The sequence below is a fragment of the Pongo pygmaeus genome, chromosome 14, assembly GCF_028885625.2.
Source record: "Pongo pygmaeus isolate AG05252 chromosome 14, NHGRI_mPonPyg2-v2.0_pri, whole genome shotgun sequence".
NCBI classification, from domain to species: Eukaryota; Metazoa; Chordata; class Mammalia; order Primates; family Hominidae; genus Pongo; species Pongo pygmaeus.
The window spans coordinates 32,848,858-32,868,480 of NC_072387.2; the positions used below are offsets into that span (position 1 = coordinate 32,848,858).

Sequence of the window (19,623 nt, forward strand, 5' to 3'; positions counted from 1 at the left end):
CCTGTAGATTTGGCCCCTACGCTGGTACTAAGACCCAGTCCTGCATCTGTGATTACTTGTTTTGATGTAAAGTAGTTTTGTGAAACGGAAAGGGCTTGACGTAGCATAAAAGTAAGTGTGAGTCCCAGCCCACTTTGTGATTTGGGGCAAGTCAGGTAACCTGTCTGAGCCTCAGTTTCCTCATCCATATAGTGGAGATAATGATAGTGTCTACTTCACAGAGTGGGTTTGAGGTTTAAACAGGACAGTCACAGCTGCCCAGTTTCCCTACTTGAGACAGTGCCCGCAAAAGCCTGCCAGGAGCATACTGCAGATGGTCAAGAGTGTGGATCCCACGGCCACTCCTGGCTCTGCTGCTTGTTAGCTGTGAGACTTTAGACAAATTGCTTCACCTAGTTCTGTGCCTCCATGTTCTCATCTCCAGTGTGGGTGTGATAATAGTTGTTGGGGTGATCAGACCCAACACCAGGTCATGGGGGTGACAAAGTCCAGTGGAGTCAAAGGATTGAGAAAAAGACAGTTTGAGAGAGAAAGGTGGGACACCAGTGTGCCATCACTATCGTGGAGGCTGCGAAGGCACCGAGCTCTGGAAGCCCACGGTATTTATTGGTAATCCAACAAAGAAACAGATGGTGAGAATGTGGAGGTCAAAAGGACACATTGCATTAAGCACATGATTTACAGCTGTGATGGTTTAGCATTTATATGGAACATATTCTGCTACTTGAGATAATGGGAACAGGAGCCGAGGAAGGGTAGAAGCAGGGAGCCAGCAAGTCTAGACACATTCCAGAGGACGTTATGCAAGCCCTGCCTCAGTTTCCCTCCCAACACTCAGCCTTTTCCCAACAATAGTACTCCACAGGAAGTGGCTAAACATATCAAAGAACAGCACCTGGTACCAGTTCTTTATGGGTTGGTACCTATTATCACTGCTGTCATTTTTCAAGGTATTGCCATAGATTCTTCAACCTGTGCACCTGCCTAGGGCCACACCCTGCTTTCTGCTCCCTGTGTTAGTTTCCCTAGGGCCTGGATTCTGTCTCCTTTGAAGTTAATATCCCCAAGCTCAGGCTTAGCACACTGTCCTGTGATGGGGCAGGCAGATGATGGGGCGGTGCAGGGAAGGTAATTTTAAAGTGCATGTTTAATATAACAATTTTATGCTTAGAAAAAACTGTCATTTTCATGTTTCAGAATACATCAGGGTACATTTTTATGTTAAACCAAAGGAATCATGCTGGAGATCTACTGTACAATACAGGGCCTATGACTGACAATCCAATACGGTATACTTAAGCATTTGCTAAGAGGTCTATCTTATGTTAAGTACTCTTTCCACAAAAGGGAACAAAACAAAACAAAACGGGTGGAAGAAAAGTTCTGGAAGTGGTGGCTAAGTTGATAAGTGATGGTTTGATGGTTTCACGGGTGTATACTTATCTCCAAACACATCAAGTTGTATACATTAAATATTGGTGACTTTTTGTATGTCAATCATATTTCAATAAAGTGGGTTTTTTTAAAGAGGGAATCATGCATGACATATACTTTAAAAGTTTGAGAAGTACTGGTTCAATGCTCATTTCTAGTTGACAACCCAGTAGGGTGACTAGAGTTAACAATACATTGTATGTGTCAAAATAGCTAGAAGAAACTATTTGAAATGTTACCAACACAAAGACATGATAAATGTTCAAGCTGATGGAGATCCTAAATACCCTGACCTGATTATTTACATTCTATGCATGTATCAAAATATCATGTGTATGTCAAAATACATACAAGTAGTATGTATCAATAAAAAATGAAATAAAGCATTGCTAGAAGGAAAAAAGTACCAGTTAAAAAAATCTCGGCCGGGTGTGGTGGCTCACGCCTGTAATCCCAGCACTTTGGGAGGCCGAGGCGGGCAGATCATGAGGTCAGGAGATCGAGACCATTCTGGCTGACACGGTGAAGCCCTGTCTCTACTAAAATAAAAATTAAAAAATCTCTACACATGAGCCTCTTTCCACACTTTTATAAATGCCACCAGATACGTAGTGTTCATAGCATTTATGAGGTTCCAAACAATACTATGTCACTAGTGTATGAAGAACTTTATTTTACAGTAATAAAAATATTAGAAATGCCTTAATTAACTGAAATAAATGGAAACATTTATCACATAACTTCTTTTTTCATTTAATTTGTTAAAATTTTATTTTAGATGCAGAGGTACATGTACAGGTTTATTACATGGGCATACTGTGTGGTGCTGAGGTTTGGGCTTCTAATTATCTTGTTGCCCAAGTAGTGAACATACGTTTTTCAACCCTTGCCCCTCTCATTCCCCCACTACATAACTTCTTACGTGATAAAATGTGAATAACATAACTTATATTTGTTTCCTTAATTTTGTAGGATGGCTTCTGGAAACTTACACCAGAACTGGGACTTATATTAAATCTTAATACAAATGCTTTGCACAGCTTTCTTAAACAAAAAGGCATTCAATCTCTAGGTAAGTCACTGTGTTTCCATTAATTAAGTCATTGTTTTCATTCATTCATAAGCATGCTCCTAATTGTTATAAACTGTTTTGTAAGCTAGTGTATTAATGTAATAATTATGAAAGTTATATTTGAATGGAATTATATTTAACCATCAAAGGAAATGGGAGATGGGTTTCTAGTCATATTTTTGCCACTAATTAGGGTATTATCTGAGCACATTTATTAGCATAAATAGCACCAACTGCTGTAAAAAAAATCTCAGAAGCTTAACATGGTAATCAAAGATTACTTTCTTGTCCATATCACAGTCAAATATTGGTCAGGAAGAAAGTTCCACTTATGTGGTCATTTAGAGACCTTGACTCCTTCCATATTGTGGCTCCACCATCTTCAATATATGTCTTTAAAATTATCCTGGTAAGAGAGAAGAACAAAGATTACCCTGGCATCATCCCCCTGCTAGACAAGAGGAAGAACACTAGTCACATAGCCCCATCCATGTACGAAGGCCTGAGAAATGTACTGTTAAGCTGCGTGTCCAGGAGGAGAAAACAGCTCTGATGAGCACCTAGCCAGCCTCTGCCAGAGGCAGTTGTTCAACCTCTGGATGTGTTTCGTATCATGACAACAAGGGGATAGGTGAGGAAGTCCTGAGCATCCTTGACCCAGCAAGTGGTTTGAAGGTCAAATGCTAGCCCTAGGACAGGAGCTGTTTGTTTGTTTGTTTGTTTGTTTGTTTTGAGACAAGGTCTGGCTCCATTGCCCATGCTGGAGTGCAGTGGTGCTATCTTGGCTGACTGCAACTTCCACCTCCCAGGCTCAAGGGATCCTCCCACCTAGCCTCCCGAGTGGCTGGGACTGCAGACACCCACCACCATGCCTGACTAATTTTTGTATTTTTTGGTAGAGATGGGGTTTTGCCATGTTGTCCAGTGTGGTCTCGAACTTGTGAGCTCAAGCAATCTGCCCACCTTGGCCTCCCAAAGTGTTGGGATTACAGGCATGAGCCACCATGCTAAGCCTGGAGTTTTTTTTTTTTTAATAAAATACACATTATGGAACAACTAGCCAATATTCATGAACAGGTAGAACAGCGGTGTCTGACTGGCCACCATCACCTCTAAAATGCCAGAGTTTCCAGATTCCAGGCTGGGTGGGTGGGCAAATGCATAGCCTGTTTGACCTGCACTAGGCCGAAAAGGGGTGATGACAATTTACGTGAGGAGTGAGTGCTTGATCCTGGAATAATAGAAGAGCCTCTATCTGACTAACTCTCCTGCCAATAACAGTTATTAACTTTGAATAAAATGTTTAAAACCATTCTCTGAAGGCCAGGAGAATAATCAAAAACAGGCAGAAACTAGAGTGAACCTAATCTTTGAAAGAAAGCAAGCCAACTAGGTGGGCTCCACATGTATCCAGCTTGTCACCTAAAGGCATTTCTCAGCTCATGAGACACAGTGGGATGTTTGAACTAAAACAGAAAGTCTTAACGGGATGAGGACATGGGGTTAGAGTTTAAGGTTGCCAAAGTGGCTGGAAGTTAAGGATTAAAATCCTATAAAGGAGGGAACCACAGAGCAGGGAGCTCTGAAATCTGCATCCAAATACCCCTCAGATCCTTGGCTGTCTCCTAACCTATACATATACAGGTGCAACCTCAAGGAATCCAGAAAAAAGCAACAGCTGGGAAGCTACAGAGCTAAGCAGAGATTTCAGCTGCTGCCTAGTACTGGCCAGAGTTTAGAGTTCAAGTGGCACCAAATTAGAGAGACTTTATAAATATCTTTCCATTGAAACCATAAAAGAGTCATAAGGATCATATCTCATGATCAAGGACTATACCCCAGGACAAAGGGATAAACCAAAATAGACTCATCCTAATAAAGCCTAAAACAAAGCCTACACAGGACCCACCAGAACAAAACTGAACACTCTTTAGAGTAAGATAGCATAGCGAGAGTCTCTACAAGGTGTAATTTTTAATGTTCACTATGGAATGAAAATTTAATAACATACGAAGAAGCAGGACAATATGATTGTGATCAAGGGGAAAATGGGCCATAAATGTTGACCCACAGATGATCCAGATGTTAGAATTAGCAGACACAGACTTTAAAACTGCTATGAAAAATATAGTGAAGGATTGACTTACCAGAAAAGGATGGGATGGGTGAATAAATGGCAGAATCTCAGCAAAAAGATGGAAACTATAAAGAAGAACCAAATGAAAATCCTGGAACTGGAAAATATAGCATCTGCAATGAAAAGGTCATTGAATGAGCTTAACAACAGAATGGACAGAACAGGAAAAAAATCATTTAATTCAATTGACAATGCACTCAATAAACTTATCTAAACTGAAATATAGAAAGAAAAAAATAGAATGAAAAAAGAACAGAGGAGCCAAGACTGTGGAATGATATCAAAAGGTTTAACATTTGTGTAACTAGGGTTTCAGAAGGTGAAAGGGTAGACAGAAAAATATTTGAACATTTTTATAAAATTGATCAAAGACAGCACCTTCCAGATCCAAGAAACTTAGCAGAACTCCAAGCAGGATAAATACAAAAATGATCACATTTAGATAGGCCAGAGTCAAACTGTTGAAAACCAAAGATAAGCTGGGCGTGGTGGTTCACACCTGTAATGCCTGCACTGTGGGAGGCCAAAGGGGGCAGATCATTTGAGCTCAGGATTTCGAGACCAGCCTGGCCAACATGGTGAAACCCCATCTCTATAAAAATTAGCCAGGCATGGTGGTGTGTACCTGTGGTCCCAGCTACTTAGGAGGCTGAGGTGGGAGGATCACCTGAGCCCTGGGATGTTGAGGCCGCAGTGAGCCGTGATTGTGCCACTGCACTCCAGCCCAGGTGACAAAGTGAGATAAAAATTCAAGATAAATATATTGTCATGTGAGGCTGGAGCTCAGGGAAGAGGTCAGAATTGGAAAAGACTGGGGGAATTCTCAATGTCAGTAGTATTTAAAGCCTGGCTCTGGATGAGGTGACCCAAAGAAAGAAGGTGGACTGAGCAGAGCAGGTGCTAGGACCAGCCTGCCGCACAGCAGGGTTTAGTGTTCAGACTGGACAAGAAACAGCAAAGACGCTGAGAAGGAGAAGCCTGAGAAACAAGAGGAAACCGGAGAAAATTGAGTCACAGATGCAAGGGGATGGGGTTTCATGGATGCGCCTTTCCCATGGGCTTTTCCTGTGTTTCACTGTATTTGCTCCCTGTTATCCATGTTATTTTTCTGTAAGCGTGTGCTTTTCTGCCTTTCTTCCTCTACGTAGAGTCTCAAGCTGTCTTTTTTCTCTGACTTGTTTTTATATCTCTGTACCCAACTTTGTCTTTTATCCTCTTCTTCATTTCTCTTTTATCATCCCCTCTCCTTCTGAATTTGTTTTTTAAATGACACTGATACACATTAGGCATTTCATCAGTTTATTATTTATTATATTATTCTTGGAGTTGTATGTTGCTTATTATTAATATTGCTTAAAAATTATTCTAACATTTTGTAAATAATACTCAAAAAATAAGCCACAAAAGAATCCAGCAAATTAAACTGCTTTTGTCTCCATTGATTTTCTTTTGTGGGACAATGGATTGGTTTTGTCATTTTGTTTTTAAAAATGTATTCAATTTCTTTTTCCTCTATTAAGAACATTATATTATTTAATAAAAGCCCACTTATGAGCAGTTGGCTACCTCAACGATGTAAAATTAATGGTGTATATGCAGATATGTGCATACTATGCCAAGTCCTTTTGTCTTTACTCAAAAAAAGTAATTGTATATTCTTAATTATAAGACAAAGATTTGGGTTTTTCTTTTCTTCCCTAAAACCATTTTTTGGCTATGTGTCGTGGCTCATGCCTATAATCTCAACACTTTGGGAGGCCAAAGTAGGAGGATCACTTGAGTCCAGGAGTTGGGGGCTACAGTGAGCTCTGATCACACCCACTGCACTCCAGCATGACAGAGTGAGCTCCTGTCTCTCCAAAAAAAAAAAAAAAGAAGCTTGCATTTTTAAAATGAAAATGGGTTGTTGAGTTCAACACATGTAAACATTCATTTTTCAATTTTGATATTTCATAATATAGTAAAATATCTTGGATACCTATAGGTACTAACCACTAGAAATAATTTGATACACCAGTGTAATTGGTCATATCTGTTGTTTATCTGTTGAATATTTAGGTTTACTCTTCTAAGCGATTTGTAACAGGAGCCTAAAAACTGGATTTCTTTCAGTGAACTTCATGGCTCTTTGGTTATTGAAGATGCAAGCGAGGGCACTCTGGATACAGTTCAGTTTCCTGGCAACCATCAGGATAATGTCATAGGCACACGGGTCCAACCGTCCTCATTTTTTATTTAAACAGCAAGCCATTTAAGGACCTTGAAGAGTATTAGAGAGTTTCACGATCTGCTCATGTACTGTGATTTAACCGTATTATATTCTTTTTTTTTTTTTTTTTTTTTTTGAGACAGAGTCTTACTCTGTCACCCAGGCTGGAGTGCAGTGGAGCGATCTCGGCTCACTGCAAGCTCCACCTCCCGGGTTCACGCCATTCTCCTACCTCAGCCTCCCGAGTAGCTGGGACTACAGGTGCCCGCCACCACGCCCGGCTAATTTTTTGTATTTTTTTTTTTTTTTTTAGCAGAGACGGAGTTTCATCGTGTTAGCCAGGATGGCGTATTGTAATTCTTTAATGAGAATTTTATAAACAGGCACAGTTTGAGATGCAGAGTTCCCAACAGACTTAACGGAGTTTTTTTCATTTTAGGCATAAAAGGAAGAGAACGTCTCCTGGACCTAATTGCCACAATGCTGGTACTACAGTTTATTCGCACGAGGTTGGAAAAAGAGGGAATAGTGTTCAAATCACTGATGAAAATGGATGACCCTTCTATTTCCAGGTGGTTTTAACTATAGTATTATGCAACTTATTTATATTTTCAACTATTTATTTAATAAACCTTAGAAACAGGTATAGGGAATTATCTTACATGTGTAGACTACTTTATAAGTATGTAGGAAGATAATTTGTTTGCAGGTGACAGCTTGCCCACAGTCTCCTGTGGCGGGCAGGGCTGATGTGGTACTTGTGCCTTGGGCTGCCCAGGAAACGGGCTCAAAGAGTTTCAGTGCAGCTCCCACTGGAGCCTGGCGCTTCTGGCTCTGGATGTGGTACTCTTCACTGCAGTGTGCTGATCCTGGGTGCCTCCAGAAGACCCACAATATGACTGTTGGGCCCAGCCCTGTTCCCAACAATGGCAGGGCCTGGGACAAGAATACAATACAAGTATTTAAAGTTTATAACTTGTGTTTAAAAGTTATAAATCAAACTAGCAAACTATTAGATGAAATGTGTTCTGATCTCCTCCCTTGGCAAATACAACTTCATAACCACCTGGAAAGCCAGGTTCAAATTCAGCCCTTGGCTGACCCCTAGCACCCTAAGAGGCCTTGCCTGCACCCATCAAAATGCCATCCAGACCCCATGCCAGTGCCCCTCACCCCAGCCACCTTGTAGCACCAGTGAGATGGCAACACTGTTCAAACTCAGGATGACAGACCCAGGGAAGACCCTGGAAGTGGACTCAGGGCCATGTGGTCAGGTATGCTGGAGTTGCAGGGTCTAAAAAGGAGGATGTGGGCTCCGGGGTGGGCATATTCTCTTGTCCCTACAGACCCCCCACTCCATGGCAAGAGGGTCAAGACCAGAGTAGGATCCCTCCGAGACATATATATATACATATATATACACATATATACACATATATATACACACATATACACACACACATGCACACACACACACATACACATATACATACACATGTAATTGGCTTATGTTCTTTTAAAGGCAAGATAAGGGGAAAACTAATCAAACTAATAAAAATATTATTGCTACGGGGATTTGATAGCGGGGACAAGGATAGAAGCTAGGTTTCTCCTAGTGTGCTTTGTTTTGCAGTTTTGACTTTGGAACTGTGTAAATATTTTACATAATAATGCATAAGATTGATATTTATTTATTTATTTATTTATTGAGACAAAGTCTGGCTCTATCGCCCAGGCTGGAGTGCAGTGGTGCAATCTCGGCTCACTGCAACCTCCGCCTCCTGGGCTCAAGCCATCCTCCCACCTCAGCCTCCTGAGTAACTGGGACTACAGGTATGCACCACCACGCCCTGCTAATTTTTGTATTTTTTTGTAAAGACGGGGATTTGCCATGTTACCCAGGCTGGTCTGGAACTCCTGACCTCAAGCAATCCTCCTGCCTCAGCCTCCTGAAGTGCTGGGCTTACAGACATGAACCACTGTGCCCATCCTGGGAATTAATTTAAGGTGACTTTAAAACATAGTACTGGCTGGGCGCGGTGGCTCACGCCTGTAATCCCAGCACTTTCGGAGGCCGAGGCGGGCGGATCACGAGGTCAGGAGATCAAGACCATCTTGGCTAACATGGTGAAACCCCGTCTCTACTAAAAAAATACAAAAAAAAAAAAATTAGCCGGGCATGACGGCGGGCGCCTGTAGTCCCAGCTACTCGAGAGGCTCCAGGAGGCGGAGCTTGCAGTGAATTGAGATTGTGCCACTGCACTCCAGCCTGGGTGATGGAGTGAGACTCCATCTCAAAAAAAAAAAAAAAAAATAGTACATAATTTGACTATATCTCCCTAGTGGGATAGTACCTAAGGATTAAAAAATATTACAAAGAAATCTCACTGGGAGTAGTCATGGTGTTAATAATACTTTTGATTTGTTATTTTGGAAGGTAGATATTAATATTGTTAGAAACTAATACGTATAAAATCAAAGAAGTTAAACGAAACCCCTTGATTTCTAAACTTGGATTAGATCAGAGAAAAATAAATGGCAACAGAAAAAAAAGGTTGAAGAGCAGAACCTGTAAATAAACCTTTAGAGACATATCAACCAAAAGCAAGGGTAGACCTTGTTTAGATCCTGATATGAACAAACCCACTGCATTTAAAAAAATGAGACAGGGAAAATTAAACACTACTTGGATATTTTACGATATTAAAGAAATATTGATAACTATTTTTTAAGTGTCATGATTAAGAAAAAGTTCTCAAACGCAAAACAGGTGTTCAGGAAGTTCTGGGCTAGGCAAATTGGCTCATGCCTATAATCCAAGCACTTTAGGAGGATCACTTGAGCCCACCAAGATCAAGCCCAGAAGTTTAAGACCAACCTAGGTAACCAATGAGACTGCCATCTCTACAAAAAACTTTTTGTAATTACCCAGGCATTGCTGGGCACGGTGGCTCACACCTGTAATCCCAGCACTTTGGGAGGCCAAGGCAGGAGGATTGCATCCAGTTCAAGACCAGCCTTGACCACATAGCAAGACCCTGTCTCTACAAAAAAATTAAAAATTACCCGAGTGTGGTAGTGTGTGACTACTCAGGAAGCTGAGATTGGGGGGATTGCTTGAGCCCAGGAGGTTGAGGCTGCAGTGAGTTGTGATCGTGCCACTGCACTCCAGCCTGGGCAACAAAGCGAGACCCTGTCTGAAAAAAAAGGAAAATCATAATTTACTATATGTAATTTATACTTCCATTTTTTAAAAAGCAATACCTTCTCATTAGTTTGCCAAGAAAGATGAGAATTTATTTTTTTTTTTCTATTTTGGGAGTTTTCTTTTTTGTTGTTTTTATTTATTTATTTATTTATTTATTTATTTATTTTTTGAGGCCAGGTCTCGTTCTGTCACCCAGGCTGGCGTGCAGTGGCATGATCTCGGCTCACTGCAACCTCCACCTCCCAGGTTCAAGCAATTCTCGTGCCTCAGCCTCCTGAGTAGCTGGGATTACAGGTGTGCACCACCATGCCCAGCTAATTTTTATATTTGTAGTAGAGATGAGGTTTTGCCATGTTGGCCAGGCTGGTCTCGAACCCTGGCCTCAAGTGATCTGCCTGCATTGGCCTCTCAAAGTTCTGGGATTACAGGAGTGAGCCACTGCACTAGCCTATATTTTGTATTTTATTTTAAAATAAACCAGTGCCACTTGCCAAGAGGATTAATTAAATAAATATCAAAGAAAAAACACTTTGAACAGCTAGGAGATGGGACTAAAAAATTAGTATTTGACTTAATAGGCACATCCAAAGAAACATTTATTCTATTTAGATCATTGCCAATTATTAATATTACAGCTGTTAAAACAAGTATAAACTTTGAACCTGCTTTTGAACTGTAATATCACAAAGTAAAGATTTTCAAAATTGATCAAGTATATTCCAGCATATTGCTCTTACTGCATTACTGCTACTGTGCTAGCAAAATGGTTTGTTGGCACTTTAGCACATAAGACAAACAATTTTAGGCCGGGCACGGTGACTCACAGCTGTAATCCCAGCACTTTGGGAGGTTGAGGCGGGCAGATCACGAGGTCAAGAGATTGAGACCATCCTGGCCAATATGGTGAAACCCCGTCTCTACTAAAAATACAAAAATTAGCTGGGTGGGGTGACACATGCCTGTAATCCCAGCTACACAGGAGGCTGAGGCAGGAGAATCGCTTGAACCAAGGAGTCAGAGGTTGCAGTGAACCGAGATCGTGCCACTGCACTCCAGCCTGGCGACACAGTGAGACTCCATCTAAAAAGAAAATTAAGTATTTTTTATTTCCTGTTTATTGCATATTTGAAACTTTGTTCTATATTTTCTATTTCAGGATGTATGTATCATTGATGCAGGAGCACATTACCTGGGGGTGTAGGCACAAGATTTTCTTGCTAGTGGAAGGTGAACCAAAAAGTGTAGAGGCCACTGGACTAAAGGAGGCCAGCTCAGCCAGTGAAAATATTCAAAGCCGGTTTTGTTGTTTTCAGCAGTTAGTAACTATCAGTAGATGAATATTTACCAGGAAACATTGGCCTTTTAACCACTTTGGGCATGCTTCTTATTTAGTATGTTCATTCTATCATGACATTCAGTGAACATTTATTGAGTGCCTACTGTGCACCAGGGACTAGTAAGCATGTTAAATTTACAAGCTTTGTTAATTTCCACCACAAACCCATAGGACCTCATGTTATTCTCGTAATTGAGGAAACTGAGATTCCCAGTGTTGAATGAAAGCCACAGAGTATCACATGGCCAATATCATGTGATTGCAGAGTCAGGACTCAAACCCAGCTCTTCACCACCACGCTATACTGACGGCCCTTTCCCAGTTCACAGGGAAAAATCAGGAACAGGGAGAGAATTTTCAAAATATTGTTTCCCCATAGAATTTTCTGAAGAACTTTGGTGTATGTTGCCACTTGTTCACTAACAAGTTCCAGCAGATGACAGAACAAATGAGGAAGTAGCTAATTAATATTAATGAACAATCTCAGAATTTTTCTGAGTGTTGAATAGACTTGAATATTCAACAGTCTCAAATATTTGACACCATTTAGTGGACACAGACTTGACTCGATATGCTTATTCTACCAAGTTGTTCGTGGTTTACGTGACACAACAGAATATATGCCCGTTTCATGGGGGACTGTCAGATATTCTGAAGGTACCTAATCAAGTCGGTACAGTGGGAAGGAGAGAGAAACAGAAGCCTCGTTTGTGAAATAGTACTTGAGTTTGTATGTGAAGAGTGGATAGGATTTAGACTGAGAAGCGTGGAAAGGGGACAACCGTAAACAACTGTAGAGAGGCTAGAACCTGAGCTGTCCTGTAGGCAGCAGGGACGCCTGGAGGCACGTGGAAGCCAGGAAGTGGGGGGCACAGGACACTTGACAATGCAGTGCATAAGCTCAAGGTCAGACGGGTAGAAGAACTTCCATAAGATGTCAAGGAAAACTGCTTTTATTAATATCTTAATTTTTGGCAGAATCATTTTGTCTGATATAATGTGATGGGTTTAGTACCACATTACATTTCACGTTATTCTGAAATCTGAAACATTTATTTTTTTAATCTAGGAATATTCCCTGGGCTTTTGAGGCAATAAAGAAAGCAAGTGAATGGGTAAGAAGAACTGAAGGACAGTACCCATCTATCTGCCCACGGCTTGAACTGGGGAAAGACTGGGACTCTGCCACCAAGCAGTTGCTGGGACTCCAGCCTGTAAACACTGTGTCCCCTCTTCATAGAGTCCTTCATTACAGTCAAGGCTAAGTCAAATGAAACTGAATTTTAAACTTTTTGCATGCTTCTATGTAGAAAATAATCAAATGATAATAGATACTTATAATGAAACTTCATTAAGGCTTTATTCACTGTAGCAATTACTGTCTGTTAAATCTAGTTGGTTTATAGTATTATTCAAGTCTTACATTTTCTTATTGATTTTCTGCCCAATTATCTAGCTATTAATGAAAGTGGGGAATTGAAGTCCTCAACTATTATTGCTGAATTGTTTCTCCCTTCAATTCTGTCAATTTTTTCTTCATGTACTTTGGGGCTCTGTTATATGTTTCTGATGGATTGATCCTCTTATTATTATAAAATGTCCTTTGTTTTTAATAAAAATTTTTGCCTTTAAGTCTGTTTTTTTCTGATTTTTTATCATGATTCCATCTCTTTAGTTAGTTAGTTAGTTAGTTTTTTGGTTGCCGTTTGCTTGTTATATCTTTTTCTATACTTTTACTTTTAATCTATTTGAGTCTTGGTCTAAAACACGTCTCTTATAGACAGCATATAGTAGGATCATGTCCTTTAATTCATTCTGCAAATGTCTTCCTTTTAAATGGAGAGAAATTTCCATTTAATACAATCACTGATAAAGTAAGATTTATGCTAAATAGTTTTATAGTGTACAATTTTTATTTCTTTGTCATTTCTTTTACTACATTTTTGAGTTGTTTTCTTAGTGGTTGCCCTGGATATTGCAATTAACATGTTGATTTATAACTATGTAGTTCCTATTAATACCAACTTAATTACAACAGTATACATAAACTTTTTCCTATGTAGCTCCATTCCCTCTCTCTTCCATTGTGCTGTTAATGCCCTATAAACCATATCTTCATATACTCTATGTTCATCAACCCATTTATGAGAATTGCTTTATGCTTATACTGCCTTTTATATTTACTCATATAGTTATCTTTCTCAGCTCTTTATTTCCTCATGTGGATTTGAGTTACTACCTAGTATTCTTTCCTTTCAGCCTAAATGACTCCCATTAGTATTTCTTATAGAGATGTCTTCAAGCAACAAATTATTTTAGTTTTGTTTACCGAGGAATGTCTTAAATGTCCTAAGATACTTAATGCCTTATGTTTCTCCTTCAATGTTGAAGGATATTTTTGCTACATATAGAATTCTTGATTAATAAGTCTCATTAGACCCTTAGTAGCCATCTTGATTATCACACCAACTATCATGGCATCACAGGGGTGGTATACAAGTAACCCTTATTTCACTTCATAATTGGCCCAATATGCCCCGGTAATTATCCTGGCAATTTGGATATGCCAGAGAGAAGCCACAGTGTGCTTCCTTTAAGTGAAAAGGTGAAAGTCTCTGACATCATAAGGAAAGAAAAATATTACAGGCTGAGGTTGCTAAGATTTACAGTAAGGAAAAATCTTCTACTCATAAAATTGTGAAGAAGAACAAAGAAATTCGTGCCAGTTTTGCTGTCAAAAGCTGCAAAAGTTACAGCTACAGTGCATGATAAGTACTTAGTTGAGATGGAAAAGACGTTAAATTTGTAGGTGGAAGACATGAACAGAAATGTCTTCTGACAGCAAGCAGGTTTAGTACTCTCAGCATTTGTTTTTTTCTTTGTTTTCTTTTGTTTTGTTTACTTTTTTTTTCTTGTTTTTGAGACGGAGTCTCACTCTATCACCCAGGCTGGAGTGCAGTGGTGTGATCTCGGCTCACTACAAGCTCTGCCTCCCAGGTTCACGCCATTCTCCTGCCTCAGCCTCCCAAGTAGCTAGGACTACAGGCGCCCGCCACCATGTCCAGCTAATTTTTTTGTATTTTTTTTAGTAGAGATGGGGTTTCACCACGTTAGCCAGGATGGTCTCGATCTCCTGACCTCATGATCCACCCGCCTCGGCCTCCCAAAGTGCTGGGATTACAGGCATGAGCCACTGTGCCCAGCCTTTGTTTACATTTTTTGTTAGCATATTGTGTATCTCAACTTATCTATACCCCAGGTAGCTATTATGTTCAGCAATTGCCTCTGATTGTTTTCAACAAATATGAACAAAGGCTGGGGGAGCTCTAAGTGAGGCCAAATAAAGATAGTTTTGTGCGTGGGGTCTTCCTGGGACCTCCTAGTCAGGTCACATAATGACATTTCTCTGGGAATAAGGCTTTGAATGAGTCCCAACCCCCTTTTGTTCCTTTCTATGGTTCCCAGGAGCTTGTTTTTCACCAAGATTGTAGGATGTTGGTTTTCAAGGCTACCATGGAGCTGGGAGGATATAATGAGCATAAAGTAAGAACACTACAAAGCTCACTATTCCCACCAAAATTCAGCTGACATTCTTGAATAAATGCTCCCAAGATTGCAGCAAGCCTTTGGATATTTTCCAGAGATCTGAAAAAGTTGCTTTTATTTTTCCCAGATGCTTTTATGAACAAAGGAATTTTTGAAGGTTCCTAGCTTGCCATTTTTACTGACATCACTTCCAAATACACTTTTATTTTTATTTTTATTTTTTATTTATTTTTTTGAAACAGAGTCTCGTTCTGTTGCCCAGGCTGGAGTGCAGTGGTGCAATCTTGGCTCACTGCAACCTCTGCCTCCCAAGTTCAAGTGATTCTCCTGCCTCAGCCTCCCTAGTAGCTGGGATTACAGGTGCATGCCACCATGCCCAGCTAACTTTTGTATTTTTAGTACAGACGGGGTTTCACCATGTTGGTCAGGCTGGTCTCAAACTCCTGACCTCAGGTTATCCTCGCACCTCAGCCTCCCAAAGGGATTACAGGCATGAGATACCATGCCCAGCCCCAAATACACTTTTAAATATATTTCTGAACTCACAAAATGTGAAGGAAGTACAAAATGATTACACACATGCACACACAATCTAGAGGTGAAACTAAAGTCATCAGTCAATGCAGAAGCCAGAGATGCCCTGGAAGTGTGCCAAAACCAAAACCTAGAGCTTTGTTAGTTAACATTGTGGCTGCCTGAGGTAGTAAATAGGAATTGGGGCAATCAATAGGAAAGTCAAAATATTTTCTTTTTTAAAAAGCTGGGAATGAGATGTCAATAAGAGACTTTGAAATGTTCTGACACAATCTGTCAGGAATCTGACAGATTCCTGGGAATCTGTTCAGCAATGCTGGGGATCTAGAATTTTTCTGGTTAACTGACTAATAGGATTTAAACCTGACAAAGTAGGGAACTGAGTCAGACCTCCATATAAATCCAGGGACCAAAATTGGCTACATATTTAGTAGAAAAGACAAAGTTGGAAGGATATGACAAGTGAAGCAATAAGCAAATCAGTCTGCAGGCAGTAGATTTTAAAACATTAGTAATTTTAAGTCTTCCCTAATGTTTTCTAACCAGCTTTACTCTTATGCTGGAATTTGAATTTACACCATATTCATAGTCCAAGAAACCTCAAACCAATAAATCAAACTAAAATTGTTCCTGATTGATACTGCTTCCAGAACCAAGCAGAAACCAGGCAAATCATCTCAATTCTGGTCTCTCAGGACACCCAAAGTTAAAGTTTAGACAAATATGAGCTATTTCTAAAATTTAACAGAGTTGAAGAGTCAAACTACCATAAGCAGGAGTCAACAGAAACCATAAAGAGAAGAAAAAGACAGAAAAATACAAATATTAAAATTATAACAAACTATACTCAGGAAGCAGGTTTAAAAGTATGTTTAAAGTGAAAAGATAGAGATTAACACTATGGGGAGCATTAAAAGTGGCCATTGGTCCACTCTGGAACTTCAAAGTAGGTTTTCTGAAAAAGATGATGCTTGAGCTTGGGCGTGAAGGACAATAAATAATAAACCAGGAGAAAAAGTGGGGAGCGAGTTTCAGAGAAAAAGATCATAATGAACAAATACATGGAAGCATTGAATAGCAGAGGGACTTCAGGGGAAATTATATACATTTACCTATTACTGCTGTAACAAATGTAGAGCAGGCAGTAACAGGAGATGCCTGCACAGTATATTAAGAAGTACAGACATTATTTCATAGGCAATAGAGAGTCAAAAAGGGATTTTAAGGAGGGAAGTCTCAGGATAATTTTGTTTCAGGCAGTCTTTCAGTGGTGAGGAGAGAGGGCAACATTGAAGTGTCAGGGATCAGTCAGGAGGCTACTACACAGCTTAGGAGAGAGGGCAACATTGAAGTGTCGGGGATCAGTCAGGAGGCTACTACACAGCTTAGGAGAGAGGGCAACATTGAAGTGTCGGGGATCAGTCAGGAGGCTACCACACAGCTTAGGAGAGAGGGTAACATTGAAGTGTCGGGGATCAGTCAGGAGGCTACTACACAGCTTAGGAGAGAGGGTAACACTGAAGTGTCGGGGATCAGTCAGGAGGCTACTACACAGCTTGGGTGAGAGACGTTGAGGGCCTGGAAAACCAGGGGGGTAGTGGGAATTGAGAGGAGAGACAGATTGGAGAAACAGCAGAAAAAATTAGCACAACTTGTGATTGACTAGCTACGTGGAGGATAGCAAAAGCAGTCTTACACAAAAAGAATGAAGCTGGAGATGCCACACTACCCAACTTCAAACCATCTACAAGGCTACAGTGAGCAAAACAGCATGCACTGGTACAAAAACAGACACACAGGCCAATGGAACAGGTTAGAGAACTCAGAAATGAAGCTGCACAGCTACAACTGTCTGATCTTCGACAAAGCCAATAAAAACAAGCAATGGAGAAAGGACTTGCTACTCAACAAATGGTGCTGGGATAACTGACTAGCCATATGCAGAAAATTGAAACTGGACCCCTTCTTTCACCACAAACAAAAATCAACCCATGGTGGATAAAAGACTTAAATGTAAAACCTAAAACTATAAAATCCCTGGAAGATAACCTAGGAAATACCATTCTGACATAGGACCTTGTGGAGATTTCATGAAGAAGATGCCAAAAGCAATTGCAACAAAAACAAAAACAGACAAGTGGAACCTAATTAAAGAGCTTCTGCACAGCAAAAGAAACTATCAACAGACTAAACAGACAGCCTACAGAATGGGAAAAAACATTTACAAATTATGCATCTGACAAGGCTCTAATATCCAGAATCTATAAGGAACTTAAACAAATTTACAAGCAAAAAACAAACAACCTCACTAAAAAAAAAGGGAGGGGCAAAGGACATGAACAGACACTTCTCAAAAGAAGACATACACACAGCTAACAAACATGAAAAAGTGCTCAACATCACTGATCCTAGAGAAATGCAAATCAAAACTACAATGAGATACCATCTCATACCAGTCAGAATGGCTATTATTAAAAAGCCAAAAAATAGATGCTGGCAAAGTTGCAGAGGAAAGGGAATGCTTATACACTACTGCTGGATATGTAAATTAGTTCAGCCATTATGGAAAGCAGTTTGGTGATTTCTGAAAGAACTTGAGAATTACCCTGTGACCCAGCAATCCTATTACTGAGTATATACCCACAGGAATATCAATATCATTCTACCATGAAGACACACGCACACGTATGTCCATCGCAGCACTATTCACAGTAGCAAAGACACAGAATTGACCTAGGTGCCCATCAATGGTGAACTGAATAGAAAAAATGTGGCACACATATACCGTGGAATACTACGCAGCCATAAAACAAAAACAAGATCGTGCGCTTTGCAGCAATACGGATGGAGCTGGAGGCCATCCAGCTCCAGCTTAAAAATTATTCTAAGCAAACTAACACAGGAACAGGAAACCAAATACCTCATGTTCTCACTTATAAGTGAGAGTTAAACATTGAGTACACATGGGCACAAATATGGGAACAACAGACATTGGGTCCTACTTGAGGGTTGGAGGCTGGGAGGAGGGTGAGTATCAAAAAGCTACCTATCAGGTACTACGCTTATCGCCTGAGTGACAAAATAATCTGTACATCAAACCCCCATGACACAAAATTTACATATATAACAAACCTGCACATGTACACTTGAACCTAAAATAAAAGTTAAAAAATAATTAAATAAAATGTGCTACAAAAAAATAAGCTGGATTTAGGCATGTCTATTTGTGTATAAACATAAACTGGATTTAGGCATGTCTATTTGTATATAAAAATAAACTGGATTTAGGCATGTCTATTTGTGTATAAAAATGGAGCTATTGGCACAGTCATTAACCAACTGAATTCTATCTCAGTATATCAAAATGGCTAATATCGATGTAAAGATAATCAATAAGAGAAGAGAAAATATTTCAGGTCAGATTTAGGATTTTACATGAAATTATCACTGCTGGAAAACCAACAGATTACATGTCAGATGGATCGCAGGAGACGTGTGAGGACTGACACAATGTGGAATAAACATTAAAAAAAGACCGGGCGTGGTGGCTCGTGCCTGTAATCCCCGCACTTTGGGAGGCTGAAGCAGGTGGATTGCCTGAGGTCAGGAGTTCAAGACCAGCCTGGCCAATGTGGCAAAACCCCATCTCTACAAAAATACCAGATATCAGAGGCTGGGAAGTGTGTGTGGGTTAGCAGGGAAGAGTGGTTGGTTAATACAGTTAGACAGAAGGAATAAGTTCTAATGTTCTATAGCAGAGTAGGGTGACTACAGTTAACAATGTATTGTGTATTTCAAAATAGCTCTAAGAGAGGACTTGAGATGTTCCCAACATACAGAAATGACAAATACTGAAAGTGGCAGATACCTTTAATACCCTGATTGGTCATTACACATTCTATGCATGTAACAACATATCCTCTGTACTCCATAAATATGTACAAATATTTGTTGTGTACCAATTAAAAATAAAATTAAAAAATAAAAATACAGTATATCTACACAATGGAGTATTATTCAGCATTAATACACTGCAAGTTGGGTAAACCTTGAAAACATGCTACATGAGAGAAACAATGCATAAAAGATCACAAATTGGGCTGCACGTGGTGGCTCACCTGTAATCCCAGCACTTTGGGAGACCGAG

At 40.0% G+C, this 19,623-nt stretch overlaps 1 protein-coding gene and 1 pseudogene across 5 annotated transcripts in view; one reads left to right on the forward strand and one right to left on the reverse strand.

Annotated features, from left to right (window-relative positions):
• PARP4 (poly(ADP-ribose) polymerase family member 4) overlaps positions 1-13,028 on the forward strand; it is a 91,565-nt gene extending 78,537 nt beyond the window's left edge. Inside the window, exons 32-34 of one of the 5 annotated variants that reach the window (XR_008493280.2) lie at positions 1,198-1,289; positions 2,407-2,506; positions 7,292-7,329. Coding sequence is in view for 2 of the 5 variants with exons in the window: in XM_054445974.2 (XP_054301949.1) it covers positions 2,407-2,506; positions 7,292-7,424; positions 12,466-12,661 (429 nt within the window). In the remaining 3 variants the exon portion in view is untranslated. Of the gene's footprint in view, positions 1-1,197; positions 1,290-2,212; positions 2,266-2,406; positions 2,507-7,291; positions 7,425-12,465 lie in introns of those variants that run through there. The other 4 variants (XM_054445974.2, XM_054445976.2, XR_008493281.2 and 1 more) reach the window with 4 other exon arrangements.
• The window catches only part of LOC129027197 (steroid hormone receptor ERR1-like), a 53,166-nt pseudogene continuing 35,721 nt past the window's right edge, over positions 2,179-19,623 (reverse strand).